The sequence below is a fragment of the Morone saxatilis genome, unplaced genomic scaffold, assembly GCF_004916995.1.
Source record: "Morone saxatilis isolate NCDOM2014 unplaced genomic scaffold, NCSU_SB_2.0 Contig9, whole genome shotgun sequence".
NCBI classification, from domain to species: domain Eukaryota; kingdom Metazoa; phylum Chordata; class Actinopteri; family Moronidae; genus Morone; species Morone saxatilis.
Window position 1 is genome coordinate 6,209,136 of NW_023340268.1, and position 17,672 is coordinate 6,226,807.

The 17,672-nt window shown below is 38.0% G+C and overlaps 2 protein-coding genes across 3 annotated transcripts in view; both read left to right on the plus strand.

Annotated features, from left to right (window-relative positions):
• LOC118343163 overlaps window positions 1–8,988 on the plus strand; it is a 44,707-nt gene extending 35,719 nt beyond the window's left edge. The window contains exons 9-24 of the mRNA XM_035681916.1: window positions 400–637; window positions 1,374–1,513; window positions 1,671–1,797; window positions 2,136–2,171; window positions 2,287–2,426; window positions 2,594–2,720; window positions 3,205–3,362; window positions 3,455–3,581; window positions 3,685–3,717; window positions 4,422–4,534; window positions 4,758–4,887; window positions 4,990–5,129; window positions 5,396–5,519; window positions 6,852–7,010; window positions 7,140–7,299; window positions 7,937–8,988. Coding sequence (XP_035537809.1) covers window positions 400–637; window positions 1,374–1,513; window positions 1,671–1,797; window positions 2,136–2,171; window positions 2,287–2,426; window positions 2,594–2,720; window positions 3,205–3,362; window positions 3,455–3,581; window positions 3,685–3,717; window positions 4,422–4,534; window positions 4,758–4,887; window positions 4,990–5,129; window positions 5,396–5,519; window positions 6,852–7,010; window positions 7,140–7,299; window positions 7,937–8,025 — 2,041 coding nt within the window. The 3' untranslated portion in view covers window positions 8,026–8,988. The remainder of the gene's footprint in view (window positions 1–399; window positions 638–1,373; window positions 1,514–1,670; window positions 1,798–2,135; window positions 2,172–2,286; window positions 2,427–2,593; window positions 2,721–3,204; window positions 3,363–3,454; window positions 3,582–3,684; window positions 3,718–4,421; window positions 4,535–4,757; window positions 4,888–4,989; window positions 5,130–5,395; window positions 5,520–6,851; window positions 7,011–7,139; window positions 7,300–7,936) is intronic.
• Window positions 8,989–11,257: 2,269 nt separating this feature from the next.
• Window positions 11,258–17,050, plus strand: zgc:101785 (uncharacterized protein LOC450032 homolog). 2 transcript variants are annotated; one of them, XM_035680836.1, is made up of 13 exons: window positions 11,258–11,467; window positions 11,799–11,838; window positions 12,508–12,604; window positions 12,785–12,873; window positions 13,926–14,039; window positions 14,119–14,209; window positions 14,337–14,416; window positions 14,699–14,737; window positions 15,212–15,302; window positions 15,395–15,490; window positions 15,590–15,645; window positions 16,213–16,320; window positions 16,523–17,050. In XM_035680836.1, exons 2-13 carry the CDS (start codon window positions 11,812–11,814, stop codon window positions 16,580–16,582), a joined length of 948 nt encoding a protein of 315 aa, XP_035536729.1. In that variant the 5' UTR covers window positions 11,258–11,467; window positions 11,799–11,811; the 3' UTR covers window positions 16,583–17,050. The 2 variants fall into 2 exon arrangements, with proteins under 2 accessions (XP_035536729.1, XP_035536728.1); XM_035680835.1 differs by having other exon boundaries at window positions 11,260–11,467; window positions 12,776–12,873.
• Window positions 17,051–17,672: the final 622 nt, after the last annotated feature.

Genomic DNA, 17,672 nt, shown 5'->3' on the forward strand with positions numbered 1-17,672 from the left:
CAAAAGTGACATAGCCTCATATTATATATATATATATACATGCATACATGCATACATGCATACATACATACAGCATACATACATACATACATACATATACCTATATACATAAATAAATATAATCCTCAGCAGCCTTTTTACTAAATCAAATGACAAATTAAACAGTAGCATAATGGAGTAATGACATACAGAGCCCACCATGTGTGAACACTGTTTCCATAGATTTCAAAATATTGTTGCAGCCATGTGATGCAGAGTATTTACATTATTTATAGTATTTAGTGTAGTATTTACAATACATCAACAGGGTCAATGAATTTTATAACAGAAGCCCAGAACTGCAACACAGATCATAACTTCTAACCTTGTGCCCCTTCATTGCCCCTTTAACCCCCCCAGATGGGTGCTGTATGAGAAACCTAACTTCAAAGGGGAGAAAATCGCTCTAGACGAGGGAGACATAGAGCTCACCTGCCCCTTCAACCCTCCGGAGGAGCAGCTGCAGAACGGACAGAAGGAGGGTGAAGTGCAGAATCGAGAGCAGAACGGAGAGCAGAATGGAGAAACAAGCGATGGGCAGACAGAGACCAAGCCGACTAGAAGGTTCATCATCGGATCTGTTCGGAGAGCTGTCAGGGTGAGAAGTTCAGCTCACTCCGTTGTTTTTAATTGTTCCCAATAGTAGCTGACATGATGACCATGTACAGTACAATGGAACAGTACAGAAATCCATTTTCTTGTAGACTAAAGTATTATCCCCGTAAAACGTTATTATTTGATGCTTGAAGGTTGAATAGTTCTCACAGATATTTTGCACTGTAGCTTTTCAGTGACTGTATGCTATGTGTAACTCAGCAGCACCATCTATTGTCAAAAATAGGAGCGAGCACCTGTTGCTCTGACTGAAAATGCCCAAGTAATGCCAAGAGAAAAAAACCTACTTTTTCCAGCTCTGCTATCTATCATGTATCTGCCTGCTGTAGAAGTCATATCAGCCTAAAAAATATAGTCTTGGGTTCGGCTACAAAACAACTTCTAACAGCATCAGAATAACAACTTAGATGTTGTTTAATATTATTCTGTGTATTAAAAGACCACCAATCTGTCAGTATAGTGTTCAAAGACCAATCTGTCAGCATAGGGTTTAAAGACCTGTATGCCAGTATGGGGTTCCAATCATATGTGTTGAGTTTTGGTGGTGAGACAATCCTTTTGTTCACTTTTGGATTATGATTTGTGTCTGTAACTCAGTGTAGTTCCCTCCGGGGCAACAACTGCATATGTTTTCTCAGTCCCTTCAGGATTGCAGAATTACTACCTGATTTTTTTTCTCCACAACATCACATTAACAGATGTTCTCTGTCCTCCTTCAGGACTACAGCGTCCCAGAAATCAGTCTTTTCCCAGAAGAGAATGCAGAGGGGAAGAAGGTCATCTTCAGAGATACATCTGACGATGCCAGGATTTTTGGCTTCCCCGTCAAGGCTAACTCTATCATCATCAATGCTGGGCTGTGAGTTCTGAATTATGGCTTATCAGAAAATGCATGCACTGAAATAGCATTGTAAAAAGACATACATAATTTGTCATTAGTGCTTTATTTATTTTTAACAAATAAGATTTACTTTGCTTTCATTGTTTTCACTCATATTATCTTCTCTATTGCTCAGATGGCTCGTGTACGCACATCCCTTCTTCCAGGGCCTACCACGTGTCCTGGAGGTCGGGGGGTATTCCAACCCTGCAGCCTGGGGCGTGGAACAGCCCTATGTTGGATCACTACATCCACTCAAAGTAGTAAGTGTTACTTTCAGAAGCAGGTGCAACCTCTGTTCATGACTAATGCTGCATCAATGTATGATGATTTGCATTAAGGTTAGCTTTAAGTTTTGGCTTAGGAGGTAGAGTGGGTTGTCAGAAGGTTGTCAGTTCAATCCCTGATTCCTCCCTATGAGCGTCAAAGATACTGAACCCCAAACCCAGCCCGACGCTGTGCCATCCGTGTATGAATGTGTGTGAATTGGTGAATGTAACATACAGTGTTAAGCACCTTGAGTGGTCGGAAGACTAGACAGGCACTATATAAATGCTGTCCATTTACCATTTAAGTGAATTTATTTCTTTTTTTATCACAGGGTGAACCAAGAGTGGAAAATATGAGTGAACCAAAGGTAAGAAAGTAATATTACTGCTAATAAATTGCTGCTAAATCAAAGGGTTGAGACTGTGTAATTGCTTATGGATGGCATCTTTGATTACTGACGCTGAAAAACTCTTTGTCTCCAGATGGTGATCTACGACAAGCCATACTTCAGTGGGAAATCGAGGACCATAACCTCAAACACGAGAGACTTCATGACGAGAATAGACAGGCAGCAGACGGCCTTCATGTACAGCGTTGGCTCCCTTAAAGTACTGGGAGGAATGTGAGTGCGGCTTTGAAATGTATTTACTTAACCTTGTAAAGATATCTTAGTGATCATTAATGAGGCAGAAAGGTTCATATCAAACTGCTCCCAGGCAAAAACAATTGTACTATGATCAGATCAGTTATGCATGCTTTTCAACCCTGTGCATCTCTTTGTTGCTGCAGCTGGGTGGGCTACGAGAAGGAGGGCTTCCGAGGCCACCAGTACCTGCTGGAGGAGGGAGAGTACCATGACTGGAGGGTGTGGGGAGGCTGTGATTCTGAGCTGCGCTCCATTAGGGTGATACGAGCGGTAAGTTGCAAGGGATATTTCTTTGTACATAGTATTTGTTAATAAATAACAATCGCAGCAGAATTAATGGTCCGGAGGCTATTTAATGTTATTTTTCTGTGCATATGTACTGTACTGTATGTGTGTGAATCATTGTTTCTGTTATGACATCGTTTTATTTTCTCTTATCTAAGTCTTATCTAATCTAAAAATTGACTTTGCACTTTGATAAATAGCATTTGTAATTATTTTGTAATGCTTGTAGTGATTTATTAACTAAAGACCAGGTAAAAACGATATGGGTACAACAATGAAAAGACAATGGAACCCTGCAAGAGTGACTTGCAACATAAATTACTTAAAAAGATACCAGGTTTTATGTAGAATTTTTGAATTATGTTGTCACCAAATTATCTTAAAGATATAGGGATAGTAGACAATTTATATCACCAAGATGTAGATGCCCACAGATTGCTTGTTAACCAGTTTTCTTGCGCTTTTGCAGGACCTGACAGACCCCTTGATGGTGATGTTTGAACAGCCAGAAGAAGATCAGGAGGGCATGCAGGAGGAGAACAGCTTTGAAGTGACAGAAGCCATTCCTGACGTTGAACTGTTTGAGTACAAGACCTCCACCCGCTCCATCCATGTACTCAGTGGGGCGTAAGTGGACAAATACTGCCCCTGTTGTCACATCACCAATTCAAGTGGTACTGTGATACAATAACCAAGTTCACTGTTTGTTTTACTTCCAGATGGATAGCTTATTCCCATGTAGACTTCTCTGGGAACCAGTACATCTTAGAGAAAGGATTCTACAATAACTGTGCTGACTGGGGTTCTCAGGACACTCGCATCTGCTCAGTGCAGCCCATCCTACTGGTGAGGACCACTGGGAAGTGGAGGACACAAACCTATCAGCAAGATTTAACTAATGTATTGATTTTGTAATGTTACTCACATTTTTGTTTGTGTTTTTTTTCAGGCTCCAACTGACAGCTCAAAGATCAGGAAAGAGGTGACTTTATTTTCTTGACGTTCTCTGTTTTATGTTGTATAATGCAACTCAAGTCAAGTCATTAGTCTTTGATGCTTTTTGTCTAATAAATTATAATTGCAGTTTTATCTCACTTAGATGGGATATTTGGTGAGCTGGACTTGCTGCTCAGTTCAGGGAAAGTGTGACTTGATTTTTAGATGATAGAGAAGAATATAGTTGGCTATGAGTTTTTTAATTGATGCACGTCTCTAATGCCCAAGGGGCTGCAGATGGATTTTTGTTTTGTAACGTAAAGTATGATATGGAGGCAAAAATGTTCCCCTGAGTTTTTCATTTCTTTTCTCTTCCTGGTTTGCAAATGTTCTATTGAACTGTTTGGCACAAGCTAATTCATATTCTACATCTGCACTTTGCTCCATGCAGGCAAAACCCCTGTTTTGCAATGGAATATACCTTGAAACTGAGCACAAGGGTAGAGTTACTGTTTCCATTTGAAAGGCCCTTAAGCCAAAAACACCCCAACATGTATGCTGTTATTTGTCCTCCATTCAGACTTTTTTTATTTAAATGTTGCAGGTGAAATGTTAAATAGTAAGTACAAGTAGTGCTTGAAAGGCTACAATAAAAAAATAATTAAAAGAATAAAAACCTTCAGGCTATAAATATATTAACCTAATGTCTCACTTTCCTCTCCTTCACCTCTTTCTATCTCTGTCTGTCAGGTAATACTGTACTCTGAGCCAGACTTCCAGGGTGAATGTCACATCTTTGACCGAAACCAGGAAGCAGTGTCAGAAAAACTCCTGACCAAGTCGTGCCGAGTGTCTGGGGGAAGGTGAGGAACCTCTACATTACTATTTATTCAAGGAAAAGAGAAACAAGAAAAAAGTCTGTGAAATAGAAAGAAAGTAAAGAATATTGTGCAAAAGGGCTAGTAAGGCATAGGTGAATAACAAAATATGCATGATGGTTGTTATGAGCTACCTATTGGCTAAGCAAGGTTATGATTGATAGTGAATCAATAAAAACATAACGTAATTAATTTCTCTGTGTTTCAGCTGGGTGTTCTATGAGAATAAACAGTACTCCGGGAACATGTATGTCTTGTCTGAAGGAGACTACCCAAATCTAACCAGCATGGGATGTCCACCTGGCTTCACCATACGTTCTGTCAAGGCCGTGCCAGTGGTGAGAAAGCGCTCATAAAAAAAAAAAATAAAAAAAAAAAACGGGATATACGGTGTATTCATTCCCCTGTATTCCACTGAACCTTCATCTCTCCCTGTCTAGACTTTCTCAGTTCCTTCCATCTCTCTGTTTGGCCTTGAGTGTCTGGAGGGGAGGGAGATCACCACAGATACAGAGATCCTCAGCATGGTTGAAGAGGGCTTCAACAACCACATTCTGTCTGTCAGAGTCAACAGCGGCTGGTAAGTGTTTGCCTCTCTGTGTCTCTTCATGTTTGGCCATGTACAGTTTGTGGGTTTTGCATTTGCACAGGTTTATTTGCATTGGCGCATGTCATAAACTAGCCCTCTGGTTCTCCTTATGGGTGGCAACTTCTCATCTTGACAACCACAGTGAATATGTCTGTTAAAACACCTTGATAATCAGCTGTTACAATGGCGCAGCAAATTGAATAATACTAAAATGCTTGCATCTTCTTTTCTCTATTTTTGTCTTTCTTCCTTTGCAGTTGGGTTATATGTGAACACAGCAACTACAGGGGGCGCCAATTCCTACTCGAGCCAATTGAAATCACCAACTGGCCGAAGTTTAGCTCACTACAGACTGTTGGCTCAGTGTTTCCAGTCAGACAGGTTTGTTATGAAGTCATGCTTTTACAACCATCACAACATAGCCATAAAGTACACATTTTAAAATGCAAAATATGTATCCTAGATATCACTAGTGAAATTTCATTGCATGACATAACATGAAGCACAGTGTGTAGTGCAGTGTTTCTTAAACCATTTACCAACTCAGGAAATATTAGGCTCTCCATGTACCGCTATTATGACCCATAGGCAGGTTTATTCCTAATAAGAGGATTATTTATTGACTGTTCCTGAACAGAATGGGTTGAAGAACCAGAGCTAATCTGGTGAAAAATGGGTACTTCTGGTCAACACTTCTCTTCCTACAAATTTCCGTTTTGAGCCACCCTTGCAGTGTTTTTGAACCATCCATCCGCTTATTATCTTGCCACAACATTTTAGCTCGTAAGTAATCATGGATGTATGCATGTTCTCCATGCATGCACATGACTACATAGCAGGCTAATATTGAAACAAAATATTACAGGAAATGCAAAACTTTACATTACATTTCAGCAATATCATAGTTTTTTTTCATTTAAGATTTTGTAGTATTTTGATTATTATTTTTATTATTATTTGAAATTTTGTATTGTTGTATTGTGTGTTTTTTTTATTTAGTTAAAATATATATATTTTTCAGAGATTTCTCCGTGTACCACTAGAGGCAGCTCACATACCACAAGTGGTACACATACCATAGTTTGAGAACAAATGGTGTAGTGTATTAGTTAACTCTGAAGAGTTGAAGTAAATTCTTCTTGGTACTTTGGACGAAGTTTTAACATTAACAAAAATGTTGTGAGTGGCTGGCTGGACTGGTCCAGCACCTTCCCATGACTGGTTGGTGGTTGGCTAACTAAACACAAAGGCCCTATCTAGCCTTAGAAAAAAAATTTAAATAAATAATTTAGACCGTGAATAGGATTGGATTGGATTATATGTGATGATTTGCTCAAAGTGTGAAAGTCAAACAAGTGCCAACTTTGGATAGTTTGTAGGCAGAGTGTTATTTCACCACATACAAGTGTTGGTAAAACAGTGAAGGAGTATCGGTTTCATGCTGTCAAAGTACTTAATTAACATCTCTAACAGCAAAGTTAACACCATGACTAGAACAATATGTTTACCATAACAGCCCTTCCTCAAAGGGCTGGAAATTTTGTAAAAATTTAAAGTGAAAAGCCAAACTTAAACTAATCTTATGTGTTCTTCCCTTGATATTTAAAATCATAATTTAGATATGTAGGATCTTCTTAAAACCTTGATAAAAACTGAAAAGATTCACTGATCTTTATGTAACCACAATAATTTCTGGCATTTTGCCTCCTGCAGAAGCGCCGCTTTTTCCGCATCAAGAACAAAGAGCGAGGTCACTTCATGTCCATCCAGGGCGGCGTGGAGGAGATGAAATCAGGGCGTGTGGTGGTGTCCCCAGAAGTGGAGCCAATGAGTGACATCTGGTTCTATCAGGATGGCTTCCTCAAGAGCAAGGTAATGCACAGTTAAAGGTCATAATGCTGGCAGTAGTTTGCACACCAAAACCCGAACTGAACTTTTCAAGTCATCTTACTGTGTTAACATTGAGCTGCTCTAATCATGCGCTGTATGTATGTGCTGTAGTTGTCCCCAACCATGAGCCTTCAGGTGATGGGAAACATAGAGCCAGCAGCCAAGGTGGTTTTGTGGACAGAGACCCGGCAGCCTATCCAGACCTGGACGGCCCAGATGAGAGGCCTCATCACCAGCCTTACTTTCCCTGGCATGGTCCTGGATGTCAAAGGTATGTGTGGAAAACATGGGTTTGCATATACAGCATTTATTTGCTTCCCTGAATATGCTCAAAATCAATGCAAAGAAAAAGAGTAATTGAAGTTCCCTCTTCAAAGTAAAGGCTGGAATTCGTTATAATTTTGTGAGAATTTTGTGTTTTTTGTGTTCATATTGCCTTTTGATGAACTTGAAATGGTATAGCTTAAATTTAAGAATCTCTTTAGCAGATCTTTCTAAAATAATGTGATGTTTTAAACATGTATATCGCCGGCTAGTCCCTCCGTTCTAATTAATAATTGTGTCAGCAGTGGCAGAAGTATTCAGATTCTTTACTCAAGTAAAAACAACAATATCTTTATTACAGGTTGATTTTTTTTTACATTCAAATGTTACTTAAGTAATGCAACAGAAGTATTGGTAGACAAATGTAATTATTATTATTACTTTATCAAAAGTATGCAAAAAATAGTGTTATATTATTAGCTAACCACTTTATTTACTCCCAGGTAACAAGTAACTATCACTGTCCAATAAATAGTACTTGATTAAATGGTACAGTCTACCACGTGCCACTAAAAAGGCAGTTTTAGCCATTATATTGTTACCATTATGACTTTGTTCAACAAGTTTATTTTCCTTTTCTTCAGGTGGCAAAACTTACGACAAGGACCATGTGGTGATTTCTCCGGAGAACGAAGAGAGGCCAAGCCAGCAGTGGGAAATAGAGCTGCTCTAACCTGCTATAAAAACCCTCATGTTTCTCTTCGCTAAGCTTTCCTCAGCAGTGCTTCTCTTGACAACTACAGAATATTTATACTGCGAACTAACACTGCAACTTCCTTATTTATTCCAGTGCCTTCACCTCCATATCCCTTTGTAACTAGTATGAACACGGCAACATTAAAAGTGTGATGAAGCAATACAAACCCTGAAAAGCTGCACCAGACAGTTGCTTTGCAAAGTTTTGTGTTTTTGTTAGTTCGTACTAACTGTAATTTTCTGTAGGCACTCTAACAAAGAATAGTGTAAGTGCCTTGACCTGCTGCAGCAACTTCATCATCACAAAGTCAGAATAAATGTATTTTTGAGAAAGCTCAAAAATAATAATAAGCTACTGTATTCCAGTAGAACCATTCCTCATCAGACCAATTCCACATCTTTGACTTTGACCTTTAGCTGATGTCAACAATTTGTTTATTCAAACTAGAATCTCCCTGTTTGTATGATTCCAGGCTCATGCAAATTTCCTGACTGTATAAGCACTAGCACTAGTTGATGCTTTTATAATTTTGTTTACTATGGAGCAAACCAAGTTTTAGTTGCCTCTGGGACGATCAGCAAGTGGCTACCAATACTTCATACAGATAGTGGACAATTGAAGCCAAACAATTGTGTAGTGTGCAAGAAATGTATACTATGCTTTTTTTTAAAGTATTTTTTATATATGCACTGTATTTATCAATGTTTGCTTTGTGGGAAATGTTGCCGTTTTAAATGCAGTATATCACATTGCATTGTGCAGTGCAATGAAATGGGTTATGTGTGTCCAGTTATTCTATTTCTTGTTGTATTTTTGTCAAATTGTTACAGAAAAATATATGTTACCTGCATCAGTTGTATGTTAATATTTGATACTAAAGATATAATGTAAAAAGGTTATGTAAGAGGGAGTGGTTTTAAAATAATAAATAAAAATTGATAAATAAAACAAAGCTGACTAATTCTTTTTATTTTTTTTTAACTACAGTCATACATAGTAGTTGTGTAACATTATTGACATGCAATGATAAAACCATTTGTCCTAATCTCTTCATATTTTTTGTTTAAATTGAAGTATGGGTTTGATGTAGATGTACAATGATGTAGGGCACAGCAGCATCTTCAGTTATTACTATCATGAGGCTGTAGATCAGCTTTGTTTGTAATAACTACACAGGTCTCATATTTCCTTGCGTTCTGCAGGTTTTCCTCTCAGTACTGATAGCAACAAAACGTTGGATGTGCATATATCTGAGGGTCAGTAGATAATTCTGGATTTTCCTCCACTTTGTATGTTTTGTTTTGTTCTTTAATCTAGTTCAAATGTTTACTCTAACTCAATCAATCATTCATACTTCCCATCCCTGCATTCATCTATTCATACTTTTATCTATCCAGTTTCACTGCCTGTTTGAACTTAAGGTGAATGTCATGGTAATTGTTGTGTATTTCTATAGATAATGGCTTTCAGAGATGCACCAGGCCAACAAGAAGGACACAACATGCTAAATGGGAAAGCCACTAGTGGTAGAGTATTAATGTTTATTTTTGTTTATTTTTGTTTATATTCATATTTTGTATTGAGATATGCAGCATTTCAAACAGTTACAATCATTATGAGGACAAATAAGTGAATAACTAACTAAATGCTAATGCTAAAAAAGTCTTGGATGACACATTTCTAATGCTAACCATTGTTTATATTTTTTGTAATTGCAGTTTTTTACATTAAGTGTGAAGTCACTTACTTTTGGTTCTGCACAATACACAAAGTAGTTCAGCTCCTCAGTTTCACATGAGACTCAATTGGTTCATTAACTTACACTTTAAGTGACATTTAAACAGCAACAGACGGTTCAAGTGCACCCATTTCTTACTCTTCACTGAAAATTCATGTGTTTTCCTCTCTTAGTCTTCAGATGACACTTAGCACTACACTTACATCGATACTTAAACTTCATTCATTGCTTACATTTCAATACAAATGCAACCCATTTTCCGCACTGCCATTTAAACTGCTATTGGGCATCTTTAAGCATTTATATCGACGGTTTCAGTATTTGATATGTTTTAAATGTTGCCACAGGCAAAGTTCAGCAGTGAAGTTAATCCTACCAAAAGACAAATGAGCTCTTGCTGTAGATCAGGTTTGTTTGTAATAACCACACAGGTCTCATATTTCTTTATGCTCTGCAGGTGACAGCAGGTGGAAGTTAAACAGTTGAGATGGCGCTGGGTTTTGTGTTAGAAATTTGTTTATGAACAAATAATGTTCCACTGCATTTTTCTGTGAGACGCAATAGTTTATATGACCTGTAATTTGTGGCTGCTGAGTTTGAAAGTGGATGTTAAACTGTATGGCTGTCTCTCTCTGTCTCTCTCTCTCTCTCTCTCTCTCTCTCATTTTCTCTTTCAAATCTGTCTCTGTCTCTGGTTCCTCTCTCTCTCATCTCGTCTTCTGTCTGTCTGTCTGTCTGTCTGTCTGTCTGTCTGTCTTCATTCATCTCTCTTCTCTCATCTGTCTATCTCTTCTTCTCTGTCTTCTCTTGTCTCTCTCTGTCCTTATCTGTCTCTCATGAGTTCTCTCTTCTCTTTCTTCTCATCTCTCTCTCTCTCTTGTATCTGGCTCTCTCTCTTTCTCTTGGTCTCTCTCTCTGTTTCTCTCTGTCTCTCATTCTCTCTCCTCTCTCTCTCTCTCTTTCTCGTTATCCTTGCTGTCCTGTCTTGACTGAATGGAAAGGGTGAATAGAAGTTTTAGAGTATCAGATCGCTATCACTGGCAGTCTACTAAAAGCGCCTTTGTTAGCTCTTGTGATACAATTTAGTTTTCAGGTTTTGGAGCCAGAAAACCAGCAGGTTATACATGAGCTCACCAATCTTAGGGAGATCTATTTTACCCTGAAACTAGGCTTACTCCCCCACTTACTTGACGACTTATATGTTGCCAAGTGGGTTTGTTTATCAGATATCTGCTCCACCTTGGTGGACAGCTGTAAAGTGGCTAAGCTATAACTTGAAAACCTTAATACATTCTTCAATGAAGGGGACACACTGGGCAGCCTGATATAACAGTGATTAATCATTTGTGGCTAAATCAGCCACAAAATCTACAGCATATAGTCATGTCAGAGGAAAGGTCCCCTGTAAACAAACCTGACTGTCCAGATTCCTTCTCTGCAAGGAATGTCAGTATTTTACAAGTGGGTTGTCATAGTAATTCTACAGACCAATAGTGTTGACAAAGCAGTGCGAAAACTAAGCACTGATTGGTCAGGTGTTTGAGTGACAGTCAGGTGGGTGAACTGCAGCAGGTGTGGCATAGTAAGGGTGGGACTGAGACACAGTGCTGATTAGAGGAGGTTGTAAAATACTCTCTTAACTCCACACCTTCCTACAGCTGCCACAACATTCTGTTACAGGTAGGAAAAATAAGATTTTGTAAGAAAATATTGTACTTCTCATGTGTTTGTGTTGTCATGTTGGGTGTCTTGTCCCTTATAGATAAACACTTAATGTAATATAACTGTTTGTTGATATAACTACTAGTTGAATAACCTGCCATCAAGTGATTATTTGAATCTAATTGAGAATGAGGTTAACTTTTCCTTTCTTACTACTGACATCACAAAATTGGTTGTAATTGTATATTAATTCAGTGCCCACATGCCTGTGGAGTTTAATGTCATTTACAATAATGTTTCTACATATGTATAGACCATTTACCGCATTATTCACATTTTTCTGTTGCAGTTTAAACAAAGCCATGGACCCTGAGTACTTCAAATCTTATGTAAGTTCACCTTTTCTCTGCTATTGCATTATGATTCTGTTTACCAAGACACCACACTTGTAGATAATATAATCAGCTGTCTTGTGCACTGTGATTATACCTTCTGACGTTATCTACAAATGTCACAATGCGCATGATGACTCCAGGCATGCTAGAATGTTGCAATGTGAACTAGTGTTTCCGGTTAGAGTTTAATATAAAGAAAGTCAACTAAATGAACTAAATTGAAATAACTGAACTAACTCAACTCTGCCCTAAAGTGTAATATAATGTTTGCGATTTAGCTGTAAGTGCAGTGTTTCTTGTTGAAGTAAGTAGTGATATCAAACTGCCTTTCCAACCTACACATTTTCCCACCACCTCCCCCCCCACCTGTCACAGTAGGAGTATAGAATATTTGAAATTCTTTAAATTCATACATACAAAGCTGACCTGTATCTTTGCTCATCTTCTACCATCACCTCCATGGTATGTCTGCTTAAAATGCATTATCATCTTGTTTTCTTGTTACACATTCCACATGTTCCCTACCAGTTATCAGTTCAAATGTTCGATAGAAACAGACAGAATATGGGTCCTATGTCAGGACTTATGCCTACTCTTCTTTCAGTCTTTGTAGTATTTATTTAGTTTGAATACATTTTTGGTTTCTCTCTGTCTTTAAAATAGGAGATGTGTTGGGGTACGCTTGGAACGGTGCGACCCTTCTCCAATTTCCACCCTGACCGGGATGCGATGGAGATCCAGGCAGCTCTAGAGAAGAAAGGTACTTCTGCTAGTAGACTGAAACTGGTTTGGAAAGGCAGAGTGGTATTGTTGACTATCATTGTTGCATGAAGCTGAACACAATCCATATTTTCTTTTGACTCTTAACATTCCACACCCCATCATTAAATACTCACTATTGCATCATAATTGAAATCCAAACATTGTCTAGCTGACTCAGATGCGGTGACTCTAGTGAGGATCCTCACCAATCGGAACAATGCTCAGAGACAAGTGATCGCCCAGACCTTTAAGGAAATAACACAAAAGGTAAAGAAACAAATGACTTGAATATGTTTAAAACAGCACTTCTTACTGAATTTAGAAAATGTTCAAGATTAAGAGGGCTTTAGTAAAGCTTTTAGAAACATGATATATTTAGAATAACAGTTTCAAAGTTTAAAGCCCCAAAACCCCCCAATAAAAAATATTCCCTAATAAAATCCATGTTATACAATACAACAGAATGTAGTGTAGCAATGATAATACTGTATGTCGCAAATGTGTGTGTTTGCTCATCTGTAACTTCCAAGTGTTTGCTGATTAAACATTATTTAAACTGGTCTTAAAGGGTTTGAACACACCTTTGTTTATAGAGGGAGTATGGGCATCATAAGCTCAAATGATGGTAGAGAATTTATGTGATGTTGTGTAGGGTATGTATGGGTTTTATGGGTATATTTTAAAATCAACAAAAGAACACAACAGTTGGTCCCTTTTCGTTCCCTTTTTTAGAAGTATTTTCTTTTACACAAGGTTGTGATAGTATCTAGAAGACACACTGTAATCCTGTGGTCACACAGCCAGGAATCTCTTTTCAGTTGCAGTTGGTATCATATTATCTTAAAGGGAAAGTCCAAAGTTTCAGGTATAGACCCAAATTAGGTGCAGGCGAAAACACTCCACTTTGCGTCAGCGATCCCGCCACCTTCTAGCTAATGTTAGCTGTATTAGGACACTTCCGGCCAAGTGTATTATTGCGCTTACACCGCGGCCATTTGGTATGAATGCAATATGCAAAAAGAGAGGCAGTGCTAAAGTTGTCATCCATGTTTTATAATGGGTTTGTTGTAAAGCAGCAGGTATAGTGAGTAATGTTACTGTGGATACCTGCTGGTTAATATATTTGAGTACCAATTTAGTTACAGTAGTTGGTGGTCCAACTATATTTGATGCATTTTCAAATTAGTATTTCTTGGGGCCATTAATAAAGAAGTAACATGTTGAGTATATTTTAGGGTACACTGAGAGTCAACAAAGACATCCAGATACAATGTTTGAGATATGTGAAAACATCAATGTTTATTCTGACTCTGTACCAGGACCTGGCAACTGCCTTGAAGAAAGCTCTGTCTGGAGAACTAGAGGTTCTACTGCTGGAACTGCTGATGCCTCCTTTGCAGTATGAGGCTTATCGCTTGCAACAGGCCATGGCGGTGAGTATTTGTGTGCATATTTTGATGGACTTGGAGTGGGTATTTTCTGTGTATACATGAATTCCTTTTGTGTCTGCAGGGTTTGGGCACTGATGAGGAAACACTGATGGAGATCCTATCTACGCGATCTGGAAAGCAGCTTCAAGAAGTTAGTGGTGTGTACCAAGATTGTAAGTCACAGAACCTTCTTATTTTTTCCCCAAAAATGTTTTGATTGATATCGTAGATATTTAAGCCACCCAATCCTCACTCTCTTGTGCCCTGATATTTCTCATACTGTTTGTTTGTCTCCCTCAGTGTATAAGAAGGACCTGGAGAAGGAACTGAAAGGAGAGACCAGTGGAGACTTTGCTAAGCTTCTTTTGGCTTTGCTAAAGGTAATTTGAGTATTCATAACCCTAACCATCACCTTTAACCTAATAAGTAAAGCAGCTGGCCTTAATAATTGTTGAGGACAGTCAGTAAAGCTACAATAGTGGGCATAGAGCACCCAATTTTTTACATTACTGAAACAATTTGTCTTGGATATGAAATAGCGGTGGGGCAACATTACTACCGAAATGTAAAAATAGCATTTCTGTGACCTTTCTGTGAAACTCTATTCTGACATGCCCTGAAATTGCAGTTAAAAGGGTTTTCTCACTCCTCTCTCCCAACAGAAAGAAAATGTTGTTGGTGTGGTTCAAAGAGATATTAAGGTATTTTTTTTCATGACACTATCATACACACGTTATGATCTATAGGTGAGTGTAAAGAGCAGCTTTCAGTACTATATTTTAAGATGATGAAGCACATCGACAGTGCACTATTTTGGCAGTTAGGATACAAGCAATTGATATATTGTTATGCTGACAGATATTAGTCCAACTGAAAAATCCTGGTACATCTTTGGATACTTTGAACTTTACAAATAACTAGTAACAACAATGTTTTATTACATATTTATTACCTTTTCACAAGCAGAAAATATTAATAATGAACCTGGAAATAAGGGGCATTCTCACACAGGTAATTCTTTCATCGTAGTCTGCCAGGCACTGTATGAAAAACTCATACTTTACCCACTAAACTACTGCAGCCCTTGCATGGATTATGGCTCTAAGACAGATGGCTATGGCTCATGTCTGAGATTTCATTCCTTCCTAACCGTGTTTTATTGTTTTTTATTTCAGTCTCTCTCTGCATCCCTTAATGGGAAAAAAGCTGATGCAGGACCATGGATTGAAATACTGACCTCTAGAGACTCAGATCATCTGAACAAAGGTGAGGCTGTGATATTTTTTTCGAACATATTTATTTCTGTGAGTTCTTCACTGTTTTATGAATATCCTCCTGACCTTGTATATCATTGACAGTGCTGATGGGACTGGAACTGGAGACCGGACAGATGGTGGATCAGATTGTGGAGAAAAAGTTTACAGGAGACTTTCAACTGGGTTTGAACGTTTTAGGTAGATAATGTTTGAGATACTGTGTGAGAGAGTAGTATGCACTGTCAACATTGATTAGCCTCTGATATTTCTTGATATTTGTGTAATTTGTGTCGACAGTTCAGTGCATTCAAAACCCTGATGTCTACCTTGCCAAAAGACTAACAAGCACAAAGGTAAGAAGCTGTCATCATCAATTCACCATCTTGTTTTCTGATGATTTATGGTTATTGATGATGAGATCATCAAAAGAAACTATGACTGATTGATGGATTTATGAAGTGACTGATCATTGCATGTATCATTATAAAGACTTATTAATCATTCTTTATTCATTATTATCATTACTGCATGACAACTTTTTAACATGTCTAATACACTACTTAAGTAATTAAATGAATGGTTATTTTGTCATTTATCTTGTTCATGATATGCTTTTTTTTTCTCGTCACAGTCATAAAAAATATTCATAAAACTATATGGTATAGTTATTATATATAATTTTTCCTTTTTGTTCGAAAAGTGCTTTGTGCATGAATTGTGCTATATAGATGAATTTGCCAGTGCCCATTGCCTCTGCCTAGACCACAGCAAAACAAATTTATAGTGCACAGATATGCAAAGGTGATTCAATAGTCCTGTTGAAGGCAAACCTGCATGAAATTTAATGGACATTTTATATATGTAGGAAATATTAGTGTCTTAAATAACAGTTACATGCACAAAACATTTCACTCTTCCAGACACCAATAGTGCAAGGGATTATGGTGTCTCACTGTGAGGAAGATCTGCTGTGTATCCGAGCTGCCTACAATAAGTTAACAGGCACCTCTCTCTACACTGCTCTACAGGTGGGTCACACACATACCTTGCTAAATACAACATCTTAAAATACCTGCATGAACTGTATGTGTACTGACATGATATTTTTTTTCAAACTGAATAAAAGTAAATCAGAAGAGTTATTTTTAAAATGCAAATTGTGTTTTTATTCTTTTAAGGAAATGGTATAGTCATTTTTACATGTGAACTGTTTTTTTTTTTGTTCAACAGAAACAGTTCAAAGGAGATCATCTACAGGCTCTGCTGGCCATCTGTCGATCTGAAGATTAAACAAAAGCTACACAGTTTGAGATGCTACATTTTGTATTCATTTATGCAGTTCTTTTTCTTCCTGAATCAGTTTGCAGTAGTGCAGCAATAAACATTATTTTCTATGGCTACTGTATTGCTATTTTATGGAATGTAATTTAATTGCATAATTTGCATGTTTAAGGACATATAAATACATGTAACTAAATTTAAGTTGGATATTTTATGAGTGCAATTTGTTTTTATTACTTTAAATATCTGCCACAATAATTCCTCTTTATCCTGATGTTGTATTTACATGCAGAATTTATTTTCAGGTGCTTATAAACAGAGAGCAATGCCACACTTTCTCTTTTTTCTCTTTTCACCTTTTCTTTTTAATACTAAACATTATTACATATTATTTATTACAATATTATTTGACTTTTTTGTGAATGTTATCATTTTAAATTTAATGTTAAATATCTGATTAAATAGTGTGGATACAAACAGCATAACAAGCACACTAGAGAACACTGAGAAATGTTGACACAGAGAGGAAATTGAATCTTTTAGTCTAGTAGGTGAGTTTTGCAAGTTACTGTTCAGGGGCAGAGCGTGTAAAGCAACAATGGCACAACACAAAACAGTAGAGAAGCTTTGACTTCTGAGCCTCCATTGTGTGTGGTGGTGGTTTGGGTAGTTGACGTCTTTGTTGTTGCTGTGGTGGTTGTATTCCCGGTGGTAGGGGTGGTCATAGCTGTCGCAGAAATAGCTGTAGACATGTTTATAGTAGAGTCTGGGGCAACAGTTGTAGACATAGATGCAGAGGTCGTTGTAATTGTTGGCATAGAGGTGGTGGTAGAAAAAGTTGGGGCGACGGTTGTAGTAGAGGTGGTGGTAGAAACAGTTGGAGCCTCGGTCGTATGGGTGCTTGGGGCGGCGGTTGTAGTGGTGGTTGCCGAGGTGGTTGTAGTCATTGACGTAGAGGTGGTGGTAGAAACAATTGGGGCCTCAGTCGTAGGGGTGCTTGGGGCGGCGGTTGTAGTGGTGGTTGCCGAGGGGGTTGTAGTCATTGGCATAGAGGTGGTGGTAGAAACAATTGGGTCCTCGGTCGTATGGGTGCTTGGGG